Raw genomic sequence first — 24,999 nt, forward strand, 5'->3', positions numbered from 1 at the left:
ATGGCATGGGAAGCTCGAAATGAAAAGGTGTAAACATTTAGTTTTACTGAAACTGAGATTAGTATTGTTTGTCCATATAAGAATCAGAAAGAAAGGAATAATCGATTAAAAATAATGCTCTAGAAATACACTAATTTTCATAAAGAACTATGCACCTGTCATGAAATTAATTATGTAAGTAAACATATAAGACACTCTGTATTCTATTTTACCTTAATCCTGATGGAAGAGATTCCAAGAAAATCAATGAAGAACAGCATGCAAGGAGAAGCTATTCAGAGAAAATAATAGAATTCAAAATTTAACTACGATCACTGAATATTGATCCGCGGGGTGAAGGATGTCACGTGGTTGCGCGCTCGCGGATTTGTTCGTTCAAAGTTCTATATAAACAAACTCCATCAATTAAAAAGATTTCAATAAAAATGTCATACCTCAAAAAATATAAAAAAACAGAAGACCATCTTTCCAAAATGTCCAGGTATATGTAACCACTTGACTGGTGTTAGATTCTCGATGATTGCCTTTCGTCGAGCGTAAAAAAGGTTTTATTCATATAAATAGAAAGTCGTACAAAATTTCAGTTCACAGTTTGGGCGTTTGTAGGAGCTTCTTCTCCATCGACCTCATTTTTATACATTTGGCAAGAAGCGCGATGATCGTGAGAATGGCTCCCAGAAAGGAGACGATTCCTAGGACAACCAGGACCATGAACCAGTTCTTGAAGCTACCGATTCTGTCCCCGAAATCGCAGTTACAGTTTTCGCTTTCGTTTAGGTTCAACGCTGAAAAGTTCACGGGCCTCAAAGAGATCAGTTTGAAGTCCTCCTGGATCTGTCGTCTGGTCGTTGAGTTCTGCGATTTTTTTATGAACCTATAGGATATCGTGTAGGTGAACTCTTGACCATCGTATGAACCTTTGGCGCTGTAATATTGTATTAACAATTCGTTTCCAGTGGACGTAAGGGGGATTTGTATGTTATTGATGTCCTGGTGAGACACGTCACAGTAAGACCACATCAGGACGCTATTGTTTGCCTGAAAATTTAATAGTGATATTTCAAATTAGTGCAAGACAATCACTTTCTTTATACTAGAAGAATAATAAGAATTCTAAGCTTCTCAATGATATTAAAATTTGAAAGTTCTATATTAATATCTAATATTACAATTTACTTTTACAGTGGACTAAGTAAAGTATTCTTGGAAAGTGTTTCAAGCTTACAATCATAACTCTAAGTACTTTATATTTAACATGTCTCTCAATAATTACCTCTATTCCATTGTAAACAGCAATTTCATTTCCAGAGCAGTAATTCAGAGTAACGTTGCGTTTCTGAGGCAGATATTCCTGGTCTAACTCGTTTCTGATTATCTTCATGTGAATAGAGATTTTCTCAGAGGACCTCCCCATGAATTTATAACTACAAAGAGTGTTCGGTGGGTACCAGCTCTGCAAGGATTTAATGTTCTCCCTGGTACGCTCGGAGCTCTTGTAAATGAACTCGCAGTTCTTGTCGGGTCTTGCTCCCATCGCATCCTCGGTTTCTTGCAGTGACAACTGGAAGCCATCGTGCATTATCGTGCCATCCTGTTCAGCGAAGAATTCAATGATGATGTTCTTTCCTCGTGAAAGGATCCGTGGCACGTGGCCTTCGCCGCAGAACTTAGAAATTTCGAAGATTTTTCCATCTACGTTCTCTAAGAGAGCAAGGTAATCGCCGACGCAACTGGTGCTTCCCAACTTGTCCTGTATTCGGCTTCTCTTCAAGTATCGATACTCGGGGACCTTATCAGAACGAATGACAAATCGATTATCGCTTTATTTTTAAACAAATGCCATGACTGTCGTACTGTACTCGTACTTCGTGTTCTATCGGGAGATGGAAGTGATTTTAATTTTAAGTACTGTATTTTAATCACTTTATTATTATTTATAATTATGTAAATAGAATTGTCGCTTATATAGTGATGGAATAGTCATAGTGTTAAACTTTATACCTACCACGTTTGGTTTGATTTGTGCACAAGAGAACAAGAGATGTGTTATCGGTAAAAAGCGAATGTCATTATGTAGGTATACAACTCTGTGCGCAATGTGCATTGTGATTGATGCTAAACTGTTATACACAGAGTATGCAAATATACTATTGTGTGTTGGCTCACGTGACGGGAAATTTCATGCGAAATCGAGCAATTTCTAAGACTGTTCAGAGTAAAAAAATGATTAGATAAAATGCATTGTGAAAGGATTATTGAAGAAATCTTTATAAAAGGATTTTTAAGCTTAATAAAAGTGATATTATAGTAGAATATATTATATTATATATAGTGATATTATAGTAGATCCTGAATTCACAACAAATTTCTTAATATTTCAATTCCTCTTTTCCTATTTTTGTTTTAATATCGAATTGAAAAACAATGACCATCAACCTATTACAGGATATTCTACTTATAAAATGATTTCTATAGATACGGTAGGAGCTTTTATTCTACTAGATCTTATTCGGAATCTTGAAAACAGAATTTATATTCCAGAGGTGATATCGGTTGCAGATACGCTTCCTGCAGAGGAGAAATCCTATAAAACCGCAGGTGAAGAAATTGGGAAGAAGTGCTACGTATTTCGTTGAAGCAGAAATAAGCCATAAAACAGCGGGAGCGGAAATTTTGCCAATGACGCATCGCGATACTTTATCATCCCAATAACCAAACGCGATATGTGTTCTGTGCATGCTATTCTAACTCCACGCCAATTGATTATGATTGGTTCGCATTGATTGAAATAATTTTAGAAAGTGCTGGCTTGTGTGTCATAAGATAACACCAATAATAGTTACTAATCGATAAAATCAGTGTGTTTTATTGTGTTACTATATAAACATCAATATATTTTTATTTATAGGTATATTTGTATATTAAAAGAAAGTTCTTGGTCTTAAAAGACTAATAAGGTTTATGATATCTATTAAGAAATAAACACATAAAATATATACCTACTCGTTATTTTTATAATTCACGCTTATTTCAATTTCAGACTGACTAGCATTACTTTAGTGTTATGTTCCAAATTTTATGAAACTTGGTATACGAGTAGAGCATTGATAAATATTAGATACGTAATTTTTTTAGCTGTCGATATTCATATTTAGGGGGTAAAAACCATCCCCTAAAGTTGGCGTGGAAAATATATTTTCACAAATATCTCAAAAACTAAAGCAGGTACAAAAAATGGTAAACATACAAAATACGTGGCTTTTTATGAGTAATAACATGACCCAAACAAAATTCGAGAGATTCACGAAAATACCCCTTAGGGAGTGTTTTCACCCTCTAAACATGAATATCAGCACCTTAAAAAGATTACATGTCTAATTTTGTTCGTATCAAGTCTCACCAAAATCGAAAGATGACGCTACAGTGATGTCCCTTCTAAGATCAATTCGAACCGATTCCAGTAACCCCCTAAATCGTAGCAGAAAACGTCCCCCAATGACAGATCCATCGAACTCACCTGCAGCATGCCGATCTTCTCTTGGCTCAACCCCTTCCTCGCGATCTCGTGAGCCCCGTCGGTAAGGATCTTCGCCCCTGATACATCTTGCAGATCGTGATCAGAGTTCCTCCTCAGGTTCATCGAGCCCATGGACTTCTTATGGACGCGGGTCGTGTGATGAAGTCGTTTCTGGATAGATTCGAGCCTGGCTCCTTGATCACGATAACCAGCGGGCAGCAGCCTGGAGCCGCTTTTGCCGAGGGACACGTCTGCGGAAGACTGGTCGGTGATCTCCTTTGGACGTCCGTTATTTCTCCGGATATCCTCATCCGTCGCTTTTCCACGAGAATTGCGGGCAGCCTTTGATCCGACAACTTCCTTCTTGACTTTCTTAAGTCTTCTTCGATTATTTCTGCCCCTCCTGAGCTTGTGCGACGACTGGGCAATGATAAATTCCAGCTCCTCCTCGTGATCGGGGCTTCTCGCTCTCCTGCTGGGCTTATTTTCCGCCAGATACGGTCCGTACGATCTGGCGACCCTCGTCTTCGCCGCTTCCGCCACGATTTCCACGTGCTGCTCGCAGTTCTCCGTCTGGCAGCTGTCCTGGGACGTGCGGTTCATGAGGTCGTAAAGGTCCTCCGGCTGGCCTCCGATTTTAAAGCGACCAGCGCTCGATTCCAGGGCGATCCTGCATCTGATGCCGCGCGGATAGACGCCCGGGTAGCCGGGTGACGCGAGCTTGCAGGACCTTCGATCGTTCCTCACGGCACACTCCAAGGGACACTCGGACGTTGGGGATGGCGAGAAGCCGCGGTGACGCTCGGCGGCCAGCTGGGCTGGTAGGATGGAGAATTGGGCGGAGAACATCACTGGATTCTCTGCGGCGAACTTCGTGTCCGAATCCATGATGATCGTTAGGTTGGGCCCCTTCCTTAGGAACAGTCTGCGGCATGATTGAAACGGGACATTGCGTTTGAAGGGATGCTGATTTGCTGTTTAAAGGGAATGTTCGAGTGCATTTGTGGCGCTGTTAAGGTAGATTTTAGTTAGACGCAGAAGAGCAAAGGCTGTGATCAAATTTTGAGGATCATTAGTTTGGATTATGAGAAACCCTTGTGCAAAATATGAAATCGAGTTATCGTATAATTATCGAGAAATTATGAATACAAATTTACACATTTTCGCGACACATGGCAGAATCAAAAGAAACTGCTTTTTAGTTACTTTTTATGTCTGAAATAAGAAAGATATATTACAGAACGTTACTAATGTGAAATGTTATAAAGCGAATATATTAATTTCAATACGACTGTCTGTATGAAATAGAGAGGTTTGTGTAAACATTTGTCTGTCGATTGCAATGAATCTAAACCCATATATGTTTTTGAAATAGTGATCTTTTCTTGTTATTTTCTTTGTTAATCTTCTTTTTAATACAGGTCTGATATTTCATCTGGTAAGAGCGCTTATTTTTTCTTTTCTTCGCTAAACTTTGCTCTTAGTAGTTTAAGAAAAATGTGAATTGCTGTAGGTACTTTGACTGCAGATTATGGTCAGAATTAAAATGAAGACTTAACTCTGTTGCAAGTCGTGAACTAAATTTCACGAGTTAAATTCAACCTGTTTTTACAGAAAAAAGATTGGCTACTGTTTTTAACATAGAGGATGTGAAATGAAGTATGGGATTTTAATATATATAATTTAAAAAGAGCGATTAGTTAAGAAAATTTTATAAGAATACGAAATTTATGACTTCATTCTCGTTTTTATCTTTGGAATAAATAGAATTATATTTTCCTCTTATTTTGTTTGATTCCAAACTTGATTAAAAAATTAAAATTTAATGCACATCAATCCTCATACATACATATTTTCATCGGCATAATTACATTTCCTAATAAAGTATACATTTCAATTATCAGGATACTATGGAAATACATTTACTAATGAAGTTCATGGAAAGTGATTGATAATGCAAACCAAAATCACAGGTTCATCATGAACGGGAAGCCTTTACACACATTCAATGGTGTGTTTATAAGCCGCTTGGAAGCTCTGTGTTTCAAACGACCAGGCTTCTGTTTAGTCCATTATCTACAAAAGCTACATGCATTTAGTTTACAGCCAGCTGTAAATGCTATTCACGTCAGTTAATTATTTTTCATTAAAGGCACGTCAATTACATTTTGCATTACCTATTATGTCGTATTTGCAATGTTAAACGTTTGTAATTTGATAATATAATAACGTGCTTTAGCATTTATAAACCTGCCCATGTTAACATTGATGTTTTCCCTAGCTCTGCTATTATGTATTCACTAAAAACTGTAAAAACAGAGAAAATAATAGGACAAGAAGATGGAATATGAAATAAAGCACTTCAGCGAGGCAATTACGCAAATTCTTACGTGTAATTGTGTCAAATACGCTAACAAGCTATCAACAATGAAAATAATCCTATTAATGTATGAATTGATTATTCATACAATATTGGCGAATAAAATTGATAGGAAGCAGTGAATCGAAATGAAGCGTAGATATGTACATACCTGGTCGTGTTGCCGTTCACATGTCCGCAATATCGTCCTGAATCACCTTCGAGATCCTCGTTACCATCGGAAAATTGAATGTAAGCACCCTCGCATCTGGTTTCTTTCAGAAAACCGACCTGCAGCCTCCTGACTTTTAATTCGATTACCTGGAACCAATGTTTGCCTCCCAATTACTATAGAAGCATTGACGATCTTTAAAAAATGCTTGTAACTGAGCGAGGCAGATTATTATTGATATTAAAATTATGCCAAAAGTCAGTCTACTCAATTCTAATAATTTTTTCTTATTAACACGGAACTTAGTACGAGACATAATAAGGCAAAGGGTTAAAATCATTTTAAAATTACTATTTTTATTCACCTGGGGATCTCTTGGAGGTGCTCTGATACGAACGATGCATCGCCCCATTCGACCTGTCCATCGTATCCATCCGACGGAGTTTCTGACAGTACGGTTGCATCCTGTGAAATACGTGAACTTTGTAATTAATACTCAGAACACTGTAAAATTCATGATAAAGAGAAAACGATTTTCAGAAAAAAAAGAAAAATAATAATAGCCACCTTATTTATACTTCTTTACGAGAACATCAGTCCCATTATCTTGCAAAAACGAATAAAAATTAAAGACACTTCAGGTCTTCAGATCACACTTTAAGTCTCCAATATTTTAGACTCACAATAAAAAACAGAGTACTATATTATTGCAATATTCTTTGCACTTAAAATTCTACCATTTTTCGGGTTTCCCCTATTCAGAGAGCCTCCCTTTATTAACCCTAGCCAGGGCGTGTTAATCCCAGCATATTTCATCCGGCGTGAAGTTAAAGTAGCGAATCGTTAGAGTGCGAAAAGCCACTGTATCGGCCGATGGCAGCGACCGACGGGCGTAATTCACGCTTATATCGTTACTCGCGCGACGCTTCCATTGTATCAAGCAAATAATACCGGCCGTATCGCATCCGTGCCACGAATATTGTTAGGGCAATCGCGGAAACAGGGGACCTAACGTTTCGCTCGTCGCGTTGAACCGGCTTACAGACCGAGCTGACGAATCGAGACGAGGAACATTAAAAATAAGTGCGCGTGCACGCTCGTGACAAAGCGGAAACTGGGGTATGAGGGGAGGAAGACGGAGTATTCATACATGTACATGTATTTACATAAGTAGGTACATATGTACATAGATACGCTTTAGATTATGCTGAGGCTTCTTGAAAATCTGCTAAGTACCTACTAGCACTTAAAAATGATGTTCTTGAAATTATGATTTGATGCTTACTACTTTTTTTAAATATTTTGGTTATTTAAATATCGTTTGGTAATTATTTCCAACATTTTCTTGAGGTAAAAATATTCGAAGCATGAAATCTGTAGGTATTATGTCTTTAAGAAAGTTAGTTTTGGAATTGGTATCTTAAGAATTGTTCATTTTATTTCAAGTGCATGGTATTAATCGAATTAAAGAAACAAAAGTAATTCAACTATATTAGTTACCATGAAAGAGGGAAAAACTGATAAGTATATTAGCTACTCACACAAGTGGGTACAATGGCAGTCCAGTCAATATAAGATAACGAATGAACTTTAATGCGGATATTTAATGAACATTCATTAGGAAATTTAATGAGGCTAAATTAAGATGCAGATAGGCGCCTGCCAAAGGTCAGCTTATTATTTTTCTTCCCTTTCAAATTACTGTCTACTCTTTGCATCAAGACTTCCTCGAATCTCAAAATAAAAAATAAAAATCGTATATGAATTGCCTTTCCTCAAAATTATATGATTCCGCACCGAGTTTTATTTTCGACCACGAGCAAGCAATATCAAACGATATTCGCGCCTAATTGTTAGCAGCGATGCTTAATTAAACAAGTCGTTAATTAAACGACTCCTGGTGTCTTGTTTCGTTATGTACACGGGCTTAATTGCGGTCAGCAATCCCGCGCGTGCTATATTTCTCTGCGTGCGTCGCACTAATCCGACTATTTTCCGACAAGAGCTCTACGCCCGAGCCCTACGACCGAGCCCTAATATTCGTGAATGTCGTTCGATTCTGATACGCGATTATAGTGTGCCCCCTCGTTAATGAGATTCCCGTCGGGGGAAAAGCGATCGAAGCCCTGCTAAAAACTTCCCATCGCGTCGTCGTCTCTAACCATTTCATATACCACTGTTGGGGGCTTCGGTGAAATATGGCCATTTCGCAGAATATCTGCCGAATTACAGGAACACTTTTACTTTGAGATGATTAAACAGTCGCATTTGTAATGCCTGCTTGTTTTATCAGTTTAAAAGTTTCTAGGCCTGGTAATCCCTCGGTGGATTATTTTAGGCTGACATATGAAGAATTTACGAGTTATGGGAGTTCGGTGAAGTTGGAAAATCCTTCTGTGAATTGTGGATGATATTGTCTTCAAAGTTTAGCACTTAACTACTGGCGCGAGGTCTCAGAAATCACAGTGATACAGCGTGAAAAATTATTCGTGTTTCCTAATTATATAATTTTTCTAAAAGTACAAAGTTTCATTGTTTAATGGAACTTTTTAAATCAGTTACATATATTTCTTGAAACTATACGTGTCATTTAATTAATTTGGAAAATAAAAGTATTTTTATTTATTTTAAATATAAAAAGCTAAGCATCAACCAGGTGTTTTGATTGTAAAATTAAAAAAAAATTGATCACTGTAATTATTTAATTCATCACTTAAATATTTGCTTCTGACGTTTCTCTTTTACTAATTCCTGTCAGAAATATGAATGCCGTCTAAACTTAATTGATTCTTTATTTGAATTGCATTAGAGTGCCTGGGGCGAAGAAAAGTTTTAACGTACAGACGTGATTATACATATATACTTATGAAGATAGAAAGAGAACGAGTTAATCCGACTGTTTCCTGCAAATGAATTAGGTAGATGTAGATACATATGGCAAGATATCGTTTCTGTCTCCGCAACGCGAATGACAGATTACGCATTAAAATATTAAAAGCTTTTCGTGGTGCCTTCACCCTACATGTTCATTCAGCGGATGAACGAAATTTTCTCCCACAACCCCTGCATCATGAAAAAGTACTTCGTGCTAGAATTTCCTTTGATACTGTTTAATCTGTTCAGCTTGGAATTAAATAGTGACACAATACATACAAACTCTGAAAAGTGAAACCGATAAAAGTCTTTTATCTCCTAAACTCCGATCACGAATCTCCTGAGCACATCAACAAGCTTCAATTCGTCAAACAAAATCTCTCAAACTTCCCTAATAAACCGCAAACTCCCACGCTTCCACTACATGATACCCCAGCACTCTCGCGGCTCATCGGTAGCTGAAATCATTTATTTCACGCGCATCGATAAATCACTACACACGTACACGAACAAACCGCCACCACCCGCGAAATTTTGTTCACGGAACCCCATCAATTTCGCCAACAAGTAAAACGCGAAACGATGGCAGGCACTGGGCCAGAGGAGTAACAGAGAGTGTGGGTATCGAAAAAAGAAATAATTCGACCTAAACGAGTTAGTTCTTTCAGTCGACGGTCCATGAACGACGAAAGCTTGTTTTCGAGAAAGCACGAACAGCAGGACGGCCCAGCCGTGTCCTTCCCTGCTGCTCGGAAGGAAGAGTGATTAAGCGACGACATCGGCGCCCGACGAGGAAGTCGACGTTCTGGCAACATCTTGAAGGTAAGATCGACCGATTAGGGGCTGACCCGCGTGAGAAATCGTTACCGAAATGCCGGACGACGGCATTCACAGCGAAAACAGGACCTTATTTATTCAACGGCCCTCCACAGCAACAGGGACTAATGAAATTACTTGAAGGCCGTCGACCGCCAGTTCACCGACTAATTAATTGGCATTGATGCAGCCAATTCCATTGAAACGAAGCGCCGTTCGTTGATCCATTTCCTCCCTAGGACTCTTACGCCCTTTCCTCCCAGCGCTCCTCTCGCTCCCTCGGTTATAGAAACCCTCTTTTTCTTGCTCACGGCCCAGCCTCCCCATCTTATCGTCAGAAATCTATGATACCTACGCCTCGGCCTTTTCAACTGTTTTCGCCCGTTTCCTTCGTTTTCATTCCACCCCCACCGATTTCCCCTGTCGATGTCTTTCTCCCTCTGCAGCCTCCCATAGTCGATAGACGGCTGTATGTGCTTATGTGTGCTTACACTCTCTCTGTCGCTCTCTATCTGCCTTTTTTCTTTTTATGCGTTGGTTGTGCACTTCTCCTCTCTTCTTTCTTTTAGACGCTCCTCATCCATCCGTCCCTCTTCTCCTTTTTATCGCAAGCTTCCCAACTTCCCCATTTTCCTCCCTCTGCTTTGTCCATCAGCGCGCCGATTGAATTTCTACGGCTAAAACGCGGCCATGCTAACTTAATGGCGCTTTCAAACCGTGATGCACTTGATCCAGTTTAATATTTTTTCGCCGAGGTAATTGTCTTGATTTTTTAATGGCGAAATTGCTGCGCCCAGGGTTTTTAGTATCGCCGCCACCGCCGCGCAGCTTTATGTTTTTATCATTCTCATCGCTGGTTAATATGGCGACCGCTGCGTCGCGCAATCACCGTTTTTACGCGAGCTGGTTTTTAAAAAAGGCGGGGCTTTGTTTATCCCTTTCTCTCCCTCGATTTTCAGGGAATAACTTTATGTACGAAAATTCTCGAGTGAAAAGGGCCCGTTTGCAGTCGGAAATTCGCCGCTTTTGATCAAATCAGCTTTGTAATTCATTCGATTCGGATCGCGTGCGGGGTAAAAGGCAACGTGGATCTTTTCAAAAGCTATTTTCCCGAATGGAAATTGCATTTCATCGCGGTATGATGTTATAAAACATCGGACGTATTTGGAGGCAGCCTGTTGAAAGTTATTGAATCGAGCGTTGACTGAATTACATGATCGATGAAGAATACAAAGGTTAACGAAATTAAATGCGCATTTAATACAAATTGAGTAGCTTTATGATATGCATTTTTCAAGTACTGGACTGAATTGAGGTAGACGGTCGAATTAATTTGACTGAGAATATATTCCAAATTTGTAAGCACTAGATACCTACTATAGATTCTATAACCAGTTTTGAATTTTCCTTCAGTTTTACCAATTTCATCATCATGTACAGAAAATTACCGTCTCACATTCCTCTACACAGATACCTACTCATAACATGATCCCTAATAGGTATCAAATAGCTCACAAATTATACAGTTTCATTGAATTCTCCTTCTAGAGCTTCCCATAGTTCCTCATCAGTTCAGTATTATTATTTCTCCACCATATAGGTACTGTGAATAAATTAAAAACACAAAGTATCTCTACATATCCAAATATATATAAAATTATACACCATCAACAGCCATCGATAAAATAATTTTAGCAGCCAAAGGCTGTTCGCCCGTTTTTGCCAGCAATTGCGCAGAGTCGAGTGGGCTTCATGATAACGCTGGCTCGTAATATCAAGCCTGAGAGCTGATCGCAGTATTTAGGACGAAAATGAATCTATAACGGCGAGTCCATGCAATTCCCAGGCATAATCGTTGAGTTTCGAGCCATCAGGAACACGTCACGGTCCTCGCCGAGATCCTCAGCGATCTCGCCTAATTAAGTTGCCCTTCAATCTACGAGGATATTATTATAAAGGGGATTAACATCGTTTCAACGGGAGAATCTCGCCCTGCCGACGACTACGACGATTTCGTTTGCGTGCCTCGCCTCGGCCCGAAAGGACAAGGGCGCAATCTTCCCCCCTGGGACGCGACGCGTCGCTCCACCTATGGAAATATCTCGTTAAGAATGAATTTACATTCACCCTTTTGTGTTTTTCTTGCTCTCGTTGCGAGGCTCGCGTTCTCACGCCGCGACCACCGAATTATCCCGCAAACGACCGCGATTGTTGGAAAGTAACGCAACGAGGCGGCGTTAAAATGGCGAAGACGAGGCGCACAGAAGACGCATTAAAATGAACATTTCAATCTTTTTTTTTCTCATTAGACTCCTTGTGTTCCTCCGGCCTCGGATGAAATTTAAGCACGTTTGAGAATTGTGAAAGGCGTTTACTATTTTCGTTTACTTTCGTGGCTTTTGCTGTTGTAGGTGTCAGAGAAAATGGATTGCATGGCTAGAGATAGATATCAAATGCGAGTTAATCCTAGATTGGGTAGTGTTAGTAGATATTATAACAGGTAATACCGTCAAGAACCCAGTTTCTGAGCACTTAAGAATAAGTAGTATGGTTTTCCAAACGTATTCACGAAAAAATTAACCAAATCCAAAAAGTTTTTGTTATTCATATAAGTCCACGTGTCGCCTTCAATGTTTTATTGAAAAACATATAAAGAGAGCAATAGTTGATCATCTAAATGGTGTCAAACTTTCAGCTATTAAATTCCATGTATAAATATCAGAAAACAGATAGTAATTATTCACTAACTTTTTAGAACAAACTTTTATCAAAATAGATCCCATACATGTATACATATAAATACTAAACTAATCAAGAATTGGGTTCCAATCAGCAACTGGGTCCTCCACGCTATGGTAGGCCCAATGTACGTAAGTACCACAGTAAGAAGTGAACATTAAAATTATTAAAATTATTCAATTCTTGAAAATAATTTGTAGTTTATACTTGAAGAGTTCTTCGGATAAAATTTATACGATAAATAGAGATATGGTTACCAAATTGCTACGTGATCATAACTCAAAAATTACATTTTTTTGAATGGTTGTATTATTTTTTAAAATACATGCACAATATCTACATTTCAATAACATAAACCCTGCAATAAGGATCCTTACCCCAGAAACGAGTTCGTTAATACTTTTTCGTTCAACCTTCTGTCTACCGTCAACCATCAAAAAAGTCCTTGCTCTACCATTCTCGGTCCGTTTGCTGCGTTTCATCTCAGAATAAAATGCATGCGAATGGAAGGAAGCCAGCGTATAAAGGAGCTCGCGGTAAATGGATTAAGTCAACGTTAAGCTGTACACAGACGCGTACAGAAACGAAGAATTTCGTCCAGATTAAAGTGAAACGTCATTAGGGGGATCAGCAGTTCCTTGCATAATTTTAATGAGGTCCGCCTAGAACATATGGCAGCGACTCACGGATTGAATCTGAACGATGAAAGAGGCGTGCACTTCCATATGCGCTGTTACGGCTATGAATATGATCGGTCTACGAGATAAACTGTCTGGAAATTAATTTATAGAAATTACAGATGGAAAATGGCAGCGATAGAGGTGCCCGAAATACTATTGGGACATGACGCTCAATTAATTTCTAAAAGCTTCAATGGCACGTCTAAAGAGTAGAAATTGGAATCGGGATAAGGAGCAGTCAACCGAGGGCACGTTCGATTTTGATCGTAGGGGTCGATTAGTAGGATGCAAACTGCGGGACATTAGGATGTTTGGTTACTTTTAATATATGTGCATACTGTGCATATATTCATGCATGGATCTGGGATGCTCGAGCCCTATTATCATAGCTAAATGTTTCTATTCAATTCGAATCCTTCCATTCTCTGAGCTTTCCTTTATGCTGACTGCGTTGTGCTAACTCCGGGACAGTCAACCCTGATTCATAGCTGCATTACCAGAATTAAAGGACATCTTCTATATTTAGTATAGTACTGAGTATGTATAATGTGGAGAGAATCGAGAAGGCCATTGTCCATTGAGGAAAATGAAAAAATGTTTCTTTGAGCTTTTGCTATGTAAACACATTGTAGATCAAATAAAATCTGACGAAATAATTTTCTATTTCTATGAATACTGAATACATAAAATATTATTTTAGATATATAAATGAAATTCTAAAGAGGTTCAATATTTGAAGTTTAACTTAACTCGTAACTGCTCTGTAATGTGAAATTTCGTTGAAATTTACTACAAAAATTTGACATTTGGTTTCCAATTCACATCTCGATTTTATCTGTCGATTTCATCCTGTACAGAAAATATTTTAAATAATTCATTGAAACAGGTGGGAAAAACATTCCCTCCAAAAACACATAAAACATTCAATTAGCCATTAACTCGTGTTACAAGCTGGATTATACGATTTTAGCAAAGTTGGGATGGAAATTATCACGATGTGCAAATATTATCGCATAACTCTAAATACCATGGATTTTTAATGTCTTTAACGTGCACACGGCACAGTGAAACGACTGTACAGCTTTGCCATTGTGAGATCATGTTTAACCAACATCAACGAGAAACTAGTTCTGATGCTTCAACATTACGACTGTTCGCAATTAGCGTGTCACAAGGAAAAAGCTTGGCAATTGGGAAAAACAGGGTACACGTTAGAGTATTGTCTAATGACATAAAGGAATACTTGATAAGGGCATATGAGACGAAGGTAAATGCTCAGGGTAATAGCCAATTAACAGGCAGTTGCTGTGCAGAAACTCGTCGCTCTTGGCAAAAGCCTTACGCTTGCTGGCCGTATAATCGAAAATTAGGGTGCAGTTAGCAAGTGCTTAAGCAACAACTGTTTATTGATACAGTTAATGAATTTCTGGGCTAACTATCGGGCGTGGGCAAATATCATTATTGCTGTTGCATGTTCAGAAATAAAGGTTCTGATACGGATGCATTTAAGGAAATTCCTTCTGTCAAACTAAAAATAGCAGAAAATAACATAGAGTTAAAACAAAATTTTAATTCTTTAACGTTTTGCATTTAATGGTATCGTAGTGTAGGTGAAGGAAATAAAATATGAATTTTCGTTAATTGCTGCGAATGAAAAATTAAAGAAGTGAATTGTATATTTAAATGGATATAACAGCTTGTAAATAAATTATTGCGAAATGAATCGAAATGATGTAGAGAGACAATGTTCATTAATAAACAAAATTTTTCGAGTTCTAGAAAAAAAAATAATCAAGAATATAATATTTATAATAATGATATCATGAAAATGATTATGAAAATGATATATTACGCAAATATTTCTGAGGGATATGATTAGGTATTATTATGTTACAGAAAGGTTAATAATTAATTAAGACACGGCGGGAAAAGGAACGAGCAATTACCATAATTTAGCCATTTAGGTGAAATTTTCACCTACTTAAGTAAAGCGTTCCCCTATCTTTGTTTCTTTCACCCCGAAAATGAAATTCAGAAGGGGAAACCACAGAGATCTGCATAATCATTGAATTTTAACCCGAGATGTAAAAATTAGATTGTTATCATATACTCAGTAATACGTATACTAATATTATACTACGTATTTTCATCACTACATTTTACACCTAATCTTCAGCTCCAAATATATTAGATACTTAATTTCAAACCAATATCATTTGTTTTAAATTTCTAATTTTTAACAAATAAAATATCATTGAAAGAATTTTAAACATTATTCGACAAATTAAGTTCGACAACTTTTACGCTACATATTTTCCAAAAGATGTTCCAAAATGGAAGGTCGTTCCAACACATAAGCAAAATAAAATATTCACATAGAGGGTAATTGGATGAATAAATAAATCACGACAACATCGTCTGGCCAGTATACGAAGTACAGGCGCAAACTGCATGGACGATCCATCACTAATAGATAATAGCAGGCATTGGATCCATGTGCTTTAAGGACACAGAGCTTTGGGGAAGGTGGGATCAAAATTGATCCACTATGCATTATCGTTATTACATTAAGTGGGTCGGAGTATAACCCACTAAGCTTCAAAGGCTTATGCCGAGAATTGAGTAAAGGCTGGTTATTTATACTCTGCTAGTGAACACTAAAATCCGAAATTTCAGAGAAGACATACCGAGTGAGCTCATGATATTCATGAACGCCAAAGAGATTTCGTTGACATTGGGTTCCAAGTACTGCAACACAATTCTTATTGACTACATTTTCATTGACTTTTTAAAATACTCTGTTTTATATTATTCATACTTTACTACCTTTTTTGTTTGGGTAACATATTTTCTGCAGGAAGAGATATACTTTTACTAGAAATATTTTTTTTTAAAGATCAAAAAAGCCTTGAAGTGTAAAAATAGAAGGAATGGAACGAATAATTAAAACGACATATATAGGTACCTGTGCATATTTTCTTTCAAACATTGACACTTCTGTATAAAGCACTCTTTGTACAAGGCATAGTTTAGAACTTATTCAAGGTAGTCACGTTAGGTGACACGCCTTATGTTCCTCCATGTTTGAACATTTCCTTCGACTCCTAAAGGAATCCATCTTTTGAAATTGTTGACTTTGCTCAGCGGGCAAAGTCAACATAGACCAGGCCGCTGTACAAGTTGCTAGGTAGGAATTTCAAACTATGTACTATTGACTAACTTTTACCTAGAAAAGGCTCTTTTTCTCTAGTTCTAGAATTTTCATACGTGAGAGGAAAATTTTAATTCTAATTGAAAGCCTTTTCGTTAAATATTATAATAAATTAATCTCCTCCACTATCTGCATTTCTTATCTAAGTATACAAACTATCTATACTAATCTTACCTAAATATACAACATAAATTATAAAAATTTCAAGTTTCGTATAGAAAAAAAGATTGAAATATTTTTTGGAAATTGTTTCTAATTGAAATATTTTTTCCTCTGATTAAGTAGATAAAAATATTAAAATGCTGTTCAATCTGGTATAAAGGAAAAGAGCAGTCAAGCGAGTTATATCTTGACCTATACGCGCAAACAATGCAGGATCGCCTTTGAGCAAACGCCTCGCATATTATAGTTCAATATCTTTTGAAAGTAATTGTTTTAGTAACGATATTCAAAACTGCTCATCTTCCAAGCAACATTGCCTCGATTTTATCACGCTCCCATAACGTGCTCCCGTTTAATAAGGATACAACATGTAAAACGATAATTAACGAGCGGCTCTCAGAGGGTTAATAAAAGGTGAACGAGAAATGATTACATCTTTGACGGATCATTAATGAAAATCTATTCGGCGGAAAGTAGAGGAACAGCATCGAATATTGGCTGTCGGCGGCGTGTACGAAGCTACCGAGGTATGTAATTAGTAATAAGCGAGGCGTTATTAGTAATTAATTTGCGCGTCTCGTGGAATCAAGACTGCAGTCTTCGTAATTCAAAGTTTTACGTGAAATTCAGTCAGGCTTCGTGATTTGCATACTATATCCTCCACTTATTTTTAAAATAAGAATCTGTCTCGCTGTACAGATTCAAATTACGTCAGATAAAACTAGGAAATAAATAAAATTCAATATCTACATAAAAACCCTATATAATGGAGAATAAACTGGATCTTATATCACAATTAAGTTATTATCATCTACTTTTCAATTTATGTTCTCTTCGAACGTGTCATTAAAAGTCACCTCAATATGGTTTCACGATATTCCACTCATGATATTAATTCCAACACGATTTCCTCAGTTAACGCTGACAATTATATCACTTGATGCAACGATAGTAAAAACCATATTGTTATATGACAAAAGAAGGTGCCTTAAGAAGGGTGGAACGCTTAAAAGTCAAAGGCGCAACCGCTACACGGTTCATCGAGGTCGACGTGAGCCACGAAATTACTAATAAGTAGCGCGTGCATTAATAATTAATTAGCGGGCTGGCGGGCAGGCGACTGGCCAATTTCCATAATTCAACGAACAGGCAATATACAATATCACGGGCGCTTTCGAACGTGAGCGCTAGCGTCGGCAATAATGGCGAACCCGATACTAATAATTACCGGCGGATTCGCACGCGAGTCAATTGCAAATTAGTCGGCGGCTGCGTATAATTGCCGAGTTTTTTGCCAGTCGAATCGTTAAGTTCCCCGTGGTCTGCCTTGTATGATAAACAGCCATTACACCATTCGCATAACGCGTCACGGAAGGAAGCTTCTGTTGTGCGTGTCTTTCCGCGATCCACCCCCTCGCCAGCGAATATTTTAAGTAGGTATTATGCTGCAAAAATGGACTTTTCGTCGGGTCGATTAAATTTATCAATGACGCAGGCTGCGAACATTAAACGACTACACGATATTGAAAATGACAATAATTTTTAACTTTATTACTCTAATTGAATTGCAGCGTGTCAAAGAAAAATTTACGTTCATTACCAGATTTTTCAAATTTTAATAGAATTCGATAACATATCAATTCTCAAGCGTAAAGTAGAATGAATTGTTGCAGAATCTACGTACTGAATCACTGAATCGAATCTAAATATATGAATCTAAATATATCTTGCAATTTCAATATTTTGACTATTTACTGTGCAAAGCTACATTTGTAAGCTCTGCAAACATCTATGTATTTTATATTTAAATAAATTCGAGGATACAGTGATTCGGAAAGAATATTTGCACATATTGGTGTATTCTCCATTAAACCATTTCGCATCAATTTTTTCAACGGGAACAATCGATTCGACTGGGCAACAGTTTGATAGAAAGAGGAGCCGAGGTTCGAAATTATTGACGTTATTATTTCTCGGGTTAATTAAAATAGCAGGAGCAAGGGATAGAGGCGAAGGGCAGCGGTTCGAATAATTGCGACCGAGCGAATTGTTTAATTTGAATCGGCATGAATACGCGGAATTTAAATGTTCGCCGCTTTACATCGGCCCATTTGAATACCGGTGGCTAGCCAGCGACTCAAATTAAGGGGAAATCAGAAATGATTGTCACGTTGTCGAAGCGTTGGATTATGTTCGACTTCTGTACACGGGCCGATGAATATTCATAGGTTTCACCCCTTTGCGAAAAATTCCTAAGCAACGCGGCTCGATGCCCCGCGATTCTGCAATACTCGAATGTAATTAATCGTATGCGTCGGCACGCGCCTGATAACCGGATGATCCTTAATTTACTCGCTCTTTATTTTGGGGTAACGCCTCCCCGCCGACCGTCATGCGTAGAATTTGAAAGGATCCGACAAAATTTCATTCGCGAATAACTTATCCCCTTTCCAGAGGGAATATTGCGCCTTTGTGTTTGTTATTAAATTAATATGAAAGCGAGACAGATATCCCCTCTGATGTTCTTCAATGGGAGATGAATTTTTGCAGTGAGATAATATTATAGGTTCAATTAGAAATACTTTGATACCTTTTCTTAAGCTGATTGGTTAACTGTTATATATTATTTTTTATGGGATTTTTTATTCCTTTTTGCTAGATACTGTTGTGACTAAAATTATGGAAAGTAAAAATTTGTTAGTCTTCAAATATTGTAACGTATAGGTACACTACCTTTGATATATTGGATATTTTTGTGTAGGATTATCTACATATACAGGGTGTATTGTGATAAGTGAGCAATATTTCGGGAGATTGATTTAACACCTAAAAATAATGAGAAAGGTTCATATCAATATATATTTTATTAGAGTTTCTTTACGAGATATAACGAGTTCCATTTGTGAGGATACTTGAAATCCATAGTTGAAAGTTTTGAAAAACTTTGACACAGAATTGAATAAGGGTTTCAAGAAAATGAAACATCGAGGGGTATTGGAAGAATAATCACATCTCATGTCGATAACAAGAAATCCCCAGGCATGCGTTGAAATGCAAAGTACTCATTTTGAGCATCTGTGAAGATAATTAAATACACAATAACAGAACACAAAACTCGCTATATTTCGTAAACCAGATGAAATAGGACATATGTCTATATAAACTTTTTTTATTGTCATTAGATTGTGAGTAAGCCCCTGAAGTATTGTCCACTTATTACGTTACACCCACTATCTTAAATTTTTTGCACAGTTAAATGTTCCATAAATGCAAAAAAATGCAGTCTAATAATTAGTCTTCTATCTACATTCATTAATTACAGCTTCCCAATTCCCAAGAACAGAACCTCCCTGCTCGTTAAAACAAAACCCTCCACTTCTAACGCGAAACCTTTTAATTGCGTCCCTCGTAAAAGTAGAATTCCAAGAAAATTCTCCAATATGCTTCTCATTCAACACGTCTTAAACAGGACCATAAAGTAATAGTCGACCGCTTGGACCGCGTTCTGCCGCTGCTCGCCGCGGTATCCTCGAGGATAACTCCAGCCATAAAATATTAATGAGAGCGCAGGCCACGGTGTTCAACGAAATTAGGTTTCCGCGAGGCTACGCCTTCGCCTCCTCGATCGCTCGAATTAATCTCGCGTCGACTAGGTCGAGATTAAGGCATCACTGGCGAAAATTTTCACGTACCTCGGGTTTCGACGAAAGCCCAACACAGATTGGCCAGCGAGAAGAGCAGCAGCGAAAGTAGGTAGAGCGCGGCATCCCATCTCATCTTCGTTGTTCCGGATAGCTTTCTCGGGTTCCACGCTGCCTTCACTCTTCCCTCGGTCCTCCTTCACCGGTCGCGCTCATCTTCTATCATCCCCCCGTCGCTCCTTCACGGTTCGTGGCTTCCGTTCCACTTCGAGGACCGCGCCAGGTCGCCCTCTCCGCCGACCGCGGCCTCTCAGAACGGGCGGTGGAAAAAGTGCGAGAAGAAGCTCGTGTCAGCGTGGTGGTTTCACGGCCGAGAAGAGTGCTTATCACCTGGCTGATAACACCTGGAAGACAAATAGCCAGCGTGGTAAACAGAAGCGGCGTTCTCTCGTGTAATTAACCTGCTGGTAATCCCGAGGCGGAAAGGAATTCCCACCCCCACTTACTTCTGCCCCACAACCTCGATCCCGTTCTCTAGCTCGCTATTCGTCGTTCTCTCCGCGCCTTTTTTACCAGCAGCTTTTTCTTTAGGGCCTCTAACGAGCCGCGCACGTACCGCGAAATTGAAATAAAAGCGGACGAACGAGACCGCGGCTCCCCGCGCATAAAGCGGCTGATTTAGCTGTGTGTTCTGCCTCCTCGCACGGAATTCATTTCTGAGCGGGATGTGGTATCTACAGGGAGACGCGGGCTTCGGTACGTGGATGGTAGGTTGAAGAGCCTATGAAGCTGGGAAATTAGTTCGCGAGGAAGATAAAAGAGGAATATTATGGTCTGAGATGTTTGGTGGATCGTGAGCTATGGACAGTTGAATGTGAGCTAGGGACACCTGGACGTGAGGGTTCCTTGGGAAAGTAATGTTTGTTAATCTTCTTTGGAGGTACCGCGATGTTAACAGTGGTTAACTCATTTCAGATGGATATCTCTATACTGAGGCAACAGCGAGCAATATTTTGTCGTCACTTGTGGAAAAAATAAGAGAAACGTAGGACTCTTTTGGAGGATAGATTCTAGACACAAAGCAATGAAAAGTTCAAATGCATGTATGCCCAAACACGCATAGTTTTTTAGTTACACGCTATTTACAAGAGAATAAATTTTTGTTTTGTTCATATTTTACACACGCAGATTGTCATTCGTGTTTCTGACTGCATTACACACCTGAAGTATGATGTGTCTCAAATGCATTAAATATGGGTACAAATTGTAGTCACTCGTGACACTTATTAAAAGAAATATAAAAGTGATATTTAGAGCTTAGAGGGTGAAGCGCATGTCTGTTCAAGAGTTTAAAGAAGTATGAATTTGCATGAACATTCACAGCTCAGCAATCAAGTACATCAAACTTATCCTTTATCTATCAATTTTTCAATGCTACTATTGCAAAAATAAGATAACTCAGAATTAAACCACAAAATATTGAATACCTTTCCAGCATCCCTAATATATACTCCAGTTCCTAATATCACAAAACTTATACCACAAACGGCCATATTTCACAGCTCAGCAATACAGCATGTCATCCTCCACGATCTCGTCACGCGTCCGAATTTACAACCCGATTCATCCGTCTCAAAGTCGCGGCGTTACGGCAACAATCACGGTCCGTGGCAAGCCAGAGATGAAATCAAATCCATCAGGCGGGCCAATCGCGAACGAACGAGAGCCCGAGGGAAGAAACATCCGTCACGATACGGAATTGCGCGACCAGAGAGACGTCTGGTCGTAAACCACTATCAGAATCAGAGCCCAGTCATAGCGATTTTCCCCGATTCCCTAGGTGTCTCAAAGTAACGTCACTTGCTCCTCATCCGTTAACAATAACGACCATAAAAACGCCAGTATAATAGAATCTTCCTTCAATTTTGTCAGAAACTCGCTCTGCGTGGAGATGGGCCGTCTTCGCAACGATAAAGTGTCTTTTTATCCCTGGACCGTCGCGAACTTATTCCGATTCCGTGATCCTAGCGCGACGATCCACAGGATTCCCCGAGTCTCTACGTGCTCGCCCAGCCTGGTGTTTGCCTTACTCCTTATGGTAAATCTCCGACGGGGATCTAAGGGGGACTTGAGTTCTCGATCTCGAGCAGCGCGTCGATCCGGCCAGGGAGACTTCATCGACAGACGGAGGAAAAGAAAGTCCAAAAGAGCGAGAGGGAGGTCTCGAAGAAGGAGCTGGAGAGAAATTCCGAAAGTTCCTGTTCAGTGAAACAGGTCACGGAACGAAGAGAGCCGTCGCGGAGGAACGGTGGCGGTCTTTAAAAAGTTTTTCCTAGCTTCGCTGAGGCGAATCCCGCGGCGGGATGCCACCCGGATTCCCCGGGGATAAAACAAAGGATAATCAGGTCGCTTTTTATTCCCGAGGCGGGCTTCAGCGAGGTACTTGCGAAGGAGCCTGGAATTACCGACTTCCTTGCCCCCAGCTTCCGACCCTTCTTTTCCTGTCTCCGTCACTTCTAAGCTGTTCGAATTAGACCACGTTAATCCTCCGATGCCTTCAGCCTGGGGCACGGGTATCGCTCTGCGGCGGGACGTCTTCGTTAATGCATCCAGCTTGCCTTAAATAGATCCCAGTGTTAATCGAGGGAATTGGATTACGACGTGACGAGCGTTGTTCATGCCTCCCAAATAGATTTCGCGATCGGTTGGCTCTGGTCAACCCTTGCGGATGGAACGGCCAATGTGTATATGTACTGATGTTGGCCGAGATGAGAGAAGCTGGAAGCCTGTGACTGGTAATGCTGGCACGGTCACTACTGCGGAGGAGTTATGTATACATATGTGTATGACGAAGAATATTGGAAAAGGTCGGACCGACATTCAAGGATAGGTGAATACAGGGCGATTCATGCAACTGGGACAAACTCAGTCTTTGAAAGGACTTTGAGGTGGATAAAAATGTCATGGGAGAAAATATTAAATATCGAATGATACCCAATTATGCCCAATTGCACCCTTTTGCTAAGTAGAACAATACAGTTTTGAGTGGAAGAATCGATGTTTCAATCTTTATGAAAAAGTACAATTAAATTATCTACATCTTAAACTTAATACGGCAAAAGTTATTGCAAAGTGCAAGTGCACTTTTCATTAATGGAACTGTATAATTTTTTTGTAGAGAAAACTATTATAATTTGAAATACAATATGTGAAGCATTTTCGTACCTCATTTTACATATAGTACCTATGCATGTATAGTATGAAAGTTTCACTACTACTTCGTTGAATAGCAATACTTGAGGTATAATAAATCGTATTGACCTCAAAAAATTCAGATTCTATCTTGCATAAAGACTTGGCGACTGGCTATTCAGCTTATAGCTCAAGCACTATTGGCTGCGTGTAGTATTTGAGCCAAATGCTATTGCTTCTGGTGGATTTCTCATGTTATGGTGTATGATTGATTATTCAGCCTGTGATTCAAGCGTCCTTGCTTATAATATTCGGGGAGAATGGTATTGCTTTCAGCTACTTTTCAGCGTATTATGATGTATGACGGAATGATATATGGATATATGTATAGTGGTTACCAATTAACAGTTTGAATAATTTTCTGTTTTCACACAGCAATCCTTTATAACACATGCAATCCTCTTTTCTTAATCCAATCTATTAATTTTGGGGAAACGCGATAAGAGACACTAATGTGTAATTTCTTCCATACAAAATGAATCACGTTTTCCAGAGTAAAATTAATTAACATTAGGAAAGTCGAAATAAAATGCTTTAAATGCAATCTACAGCTTTTTAGCGAGATTAATTTTTTCAGAGGGTTATGTATGCCCGAGTTAACAGAAAAGGGAATAATCTCTTTTGGCATTACTTCTGTGCATAATGTAATTATAACGTGAACATTTCGTTATTCTGAAGGAAAGTTTCATGCACAAAGAAAATGTTAAGGACAACGTGTTTCGTATGCAGTACACGCTATTAACGGATCCAACTGTCGTTTTAACGGAACCTTTTTGCGCTACTATATTCGGAACGTGACCTTAGCAGTTAAACTATTCGGCACATTTCCAACGAGCTGTTAAAATCGAGTCCTGAATAGACAAGAAAAAGGGAAGCAACCTTTTATGTTCTCGATTATCGTCAAAAATGGAAAGATATTTTTTTATTCTCACAATAAGAGACTTGGCAAGTTGCAATACGATAGAGATTACCTTTCTACTATAATCATAACTCTACAGATTTGTCATTTCGTTTAACGACACTGGTATAAGCACTAGTGTACACGGATAAACAATACTGCAGAGTATGAAATACTATCGAGATACAAAGCCAGAGTATCATCTCATTGTAAGTATTTGTCTCGATAGTTTCGGTTCTTAATAACGATCAGGACAGAGTCTTGAATTCAAGATGACTTGGACTGTAATGATCGAACTTTCAATAGAATTCCCCGAAGTGGAAGTTCAAACGGTCAGTGTTATGGCTATGCTTTCCTTCTATTTGATTCGCAAGGTTTGGCTTACGCTCACGTACAATCGTGTAGACTTCGAAGAAACTATGTATCGAAAGGAGAGATCTTAGGTCCTGGAAACATGAACCTATAAACTTCAAGCATAATTTCAGTTGCCTTTCGATAAAGTATTAAATAAAATCTATGTAGGTTTATTTTATGTTTACCTAAATTAAGTTTAAGCGTGTGTACGAGACACTATAAAATATTATAATAATAGATATACAATATATTATAGACTCTTATAAGTTTCAAATTTCTAAAGCCTGCAAAATTTTCCTCATTTTGGCTGCCATTCTACTTAGC

General features: G+C 38.7%; 2 protein-coding genes across 2 annotated transcripts in view; both read right to left on the bottom strand.

The window, feature by feature from the left end:
• Positions 1–19: 19 nt before the first annotated feature.
• On the bottom strand, positions 20–20,400 carry LOC143186584 (uncharacterized). Its single transcript, XM_076390270.1, has 6 exons — positions 20,223–20,400; positions 6,413–6,513; positions 6,049–6,197; positions 3,518–4,442; positions 1,274–1,789; positions 20–1,038 (listed from the first exon to the last, which is right to left on the bottom strand). The coding sequence occupies exons 1-6, from the start codon at positions 20,305–20,307 to the stop codon at positions 586–588; spliced, it is 2,229 nt and encodes a 742-aa protein (XP_076246385.1). The 5' UTR covers positions 20,308–20,400; the 3' UTR covers positions 20–585.
• The window catches only part of LOC143188348 (uncharacterized), a 36,501-nt gene continuing 31,895 nt past the window's right edge, over positions 20,394–24,999 (bottom strand). Inside the window, exon 3 of the mRNA XM_076392555.1 lies at positions 20,394–20,575. Within this exon, the coding sequence (XP_076248670.1) occupies positions 20,394–20,575 (182 nt within the window). The remainder of the gene's footprint in view (positions 20,576–24,999) is intronic.

This window comes from Calliopsis andreniformis, chromosome 2 (assembly GCF_051401765.1).
Source record: "Calliopsis andreniformis isolate RMS-2024a chromosome 2, iyCalAndr_principal, whole genome shotgun sequence".
Taxonomy (NCBI): domain Eukaryota; kingdom Metazoa; phylum Arthropoda; class Insecta; order Hymenoptera; family Andrenidae; genus Calliopsis; species Calliopsis andreniformis.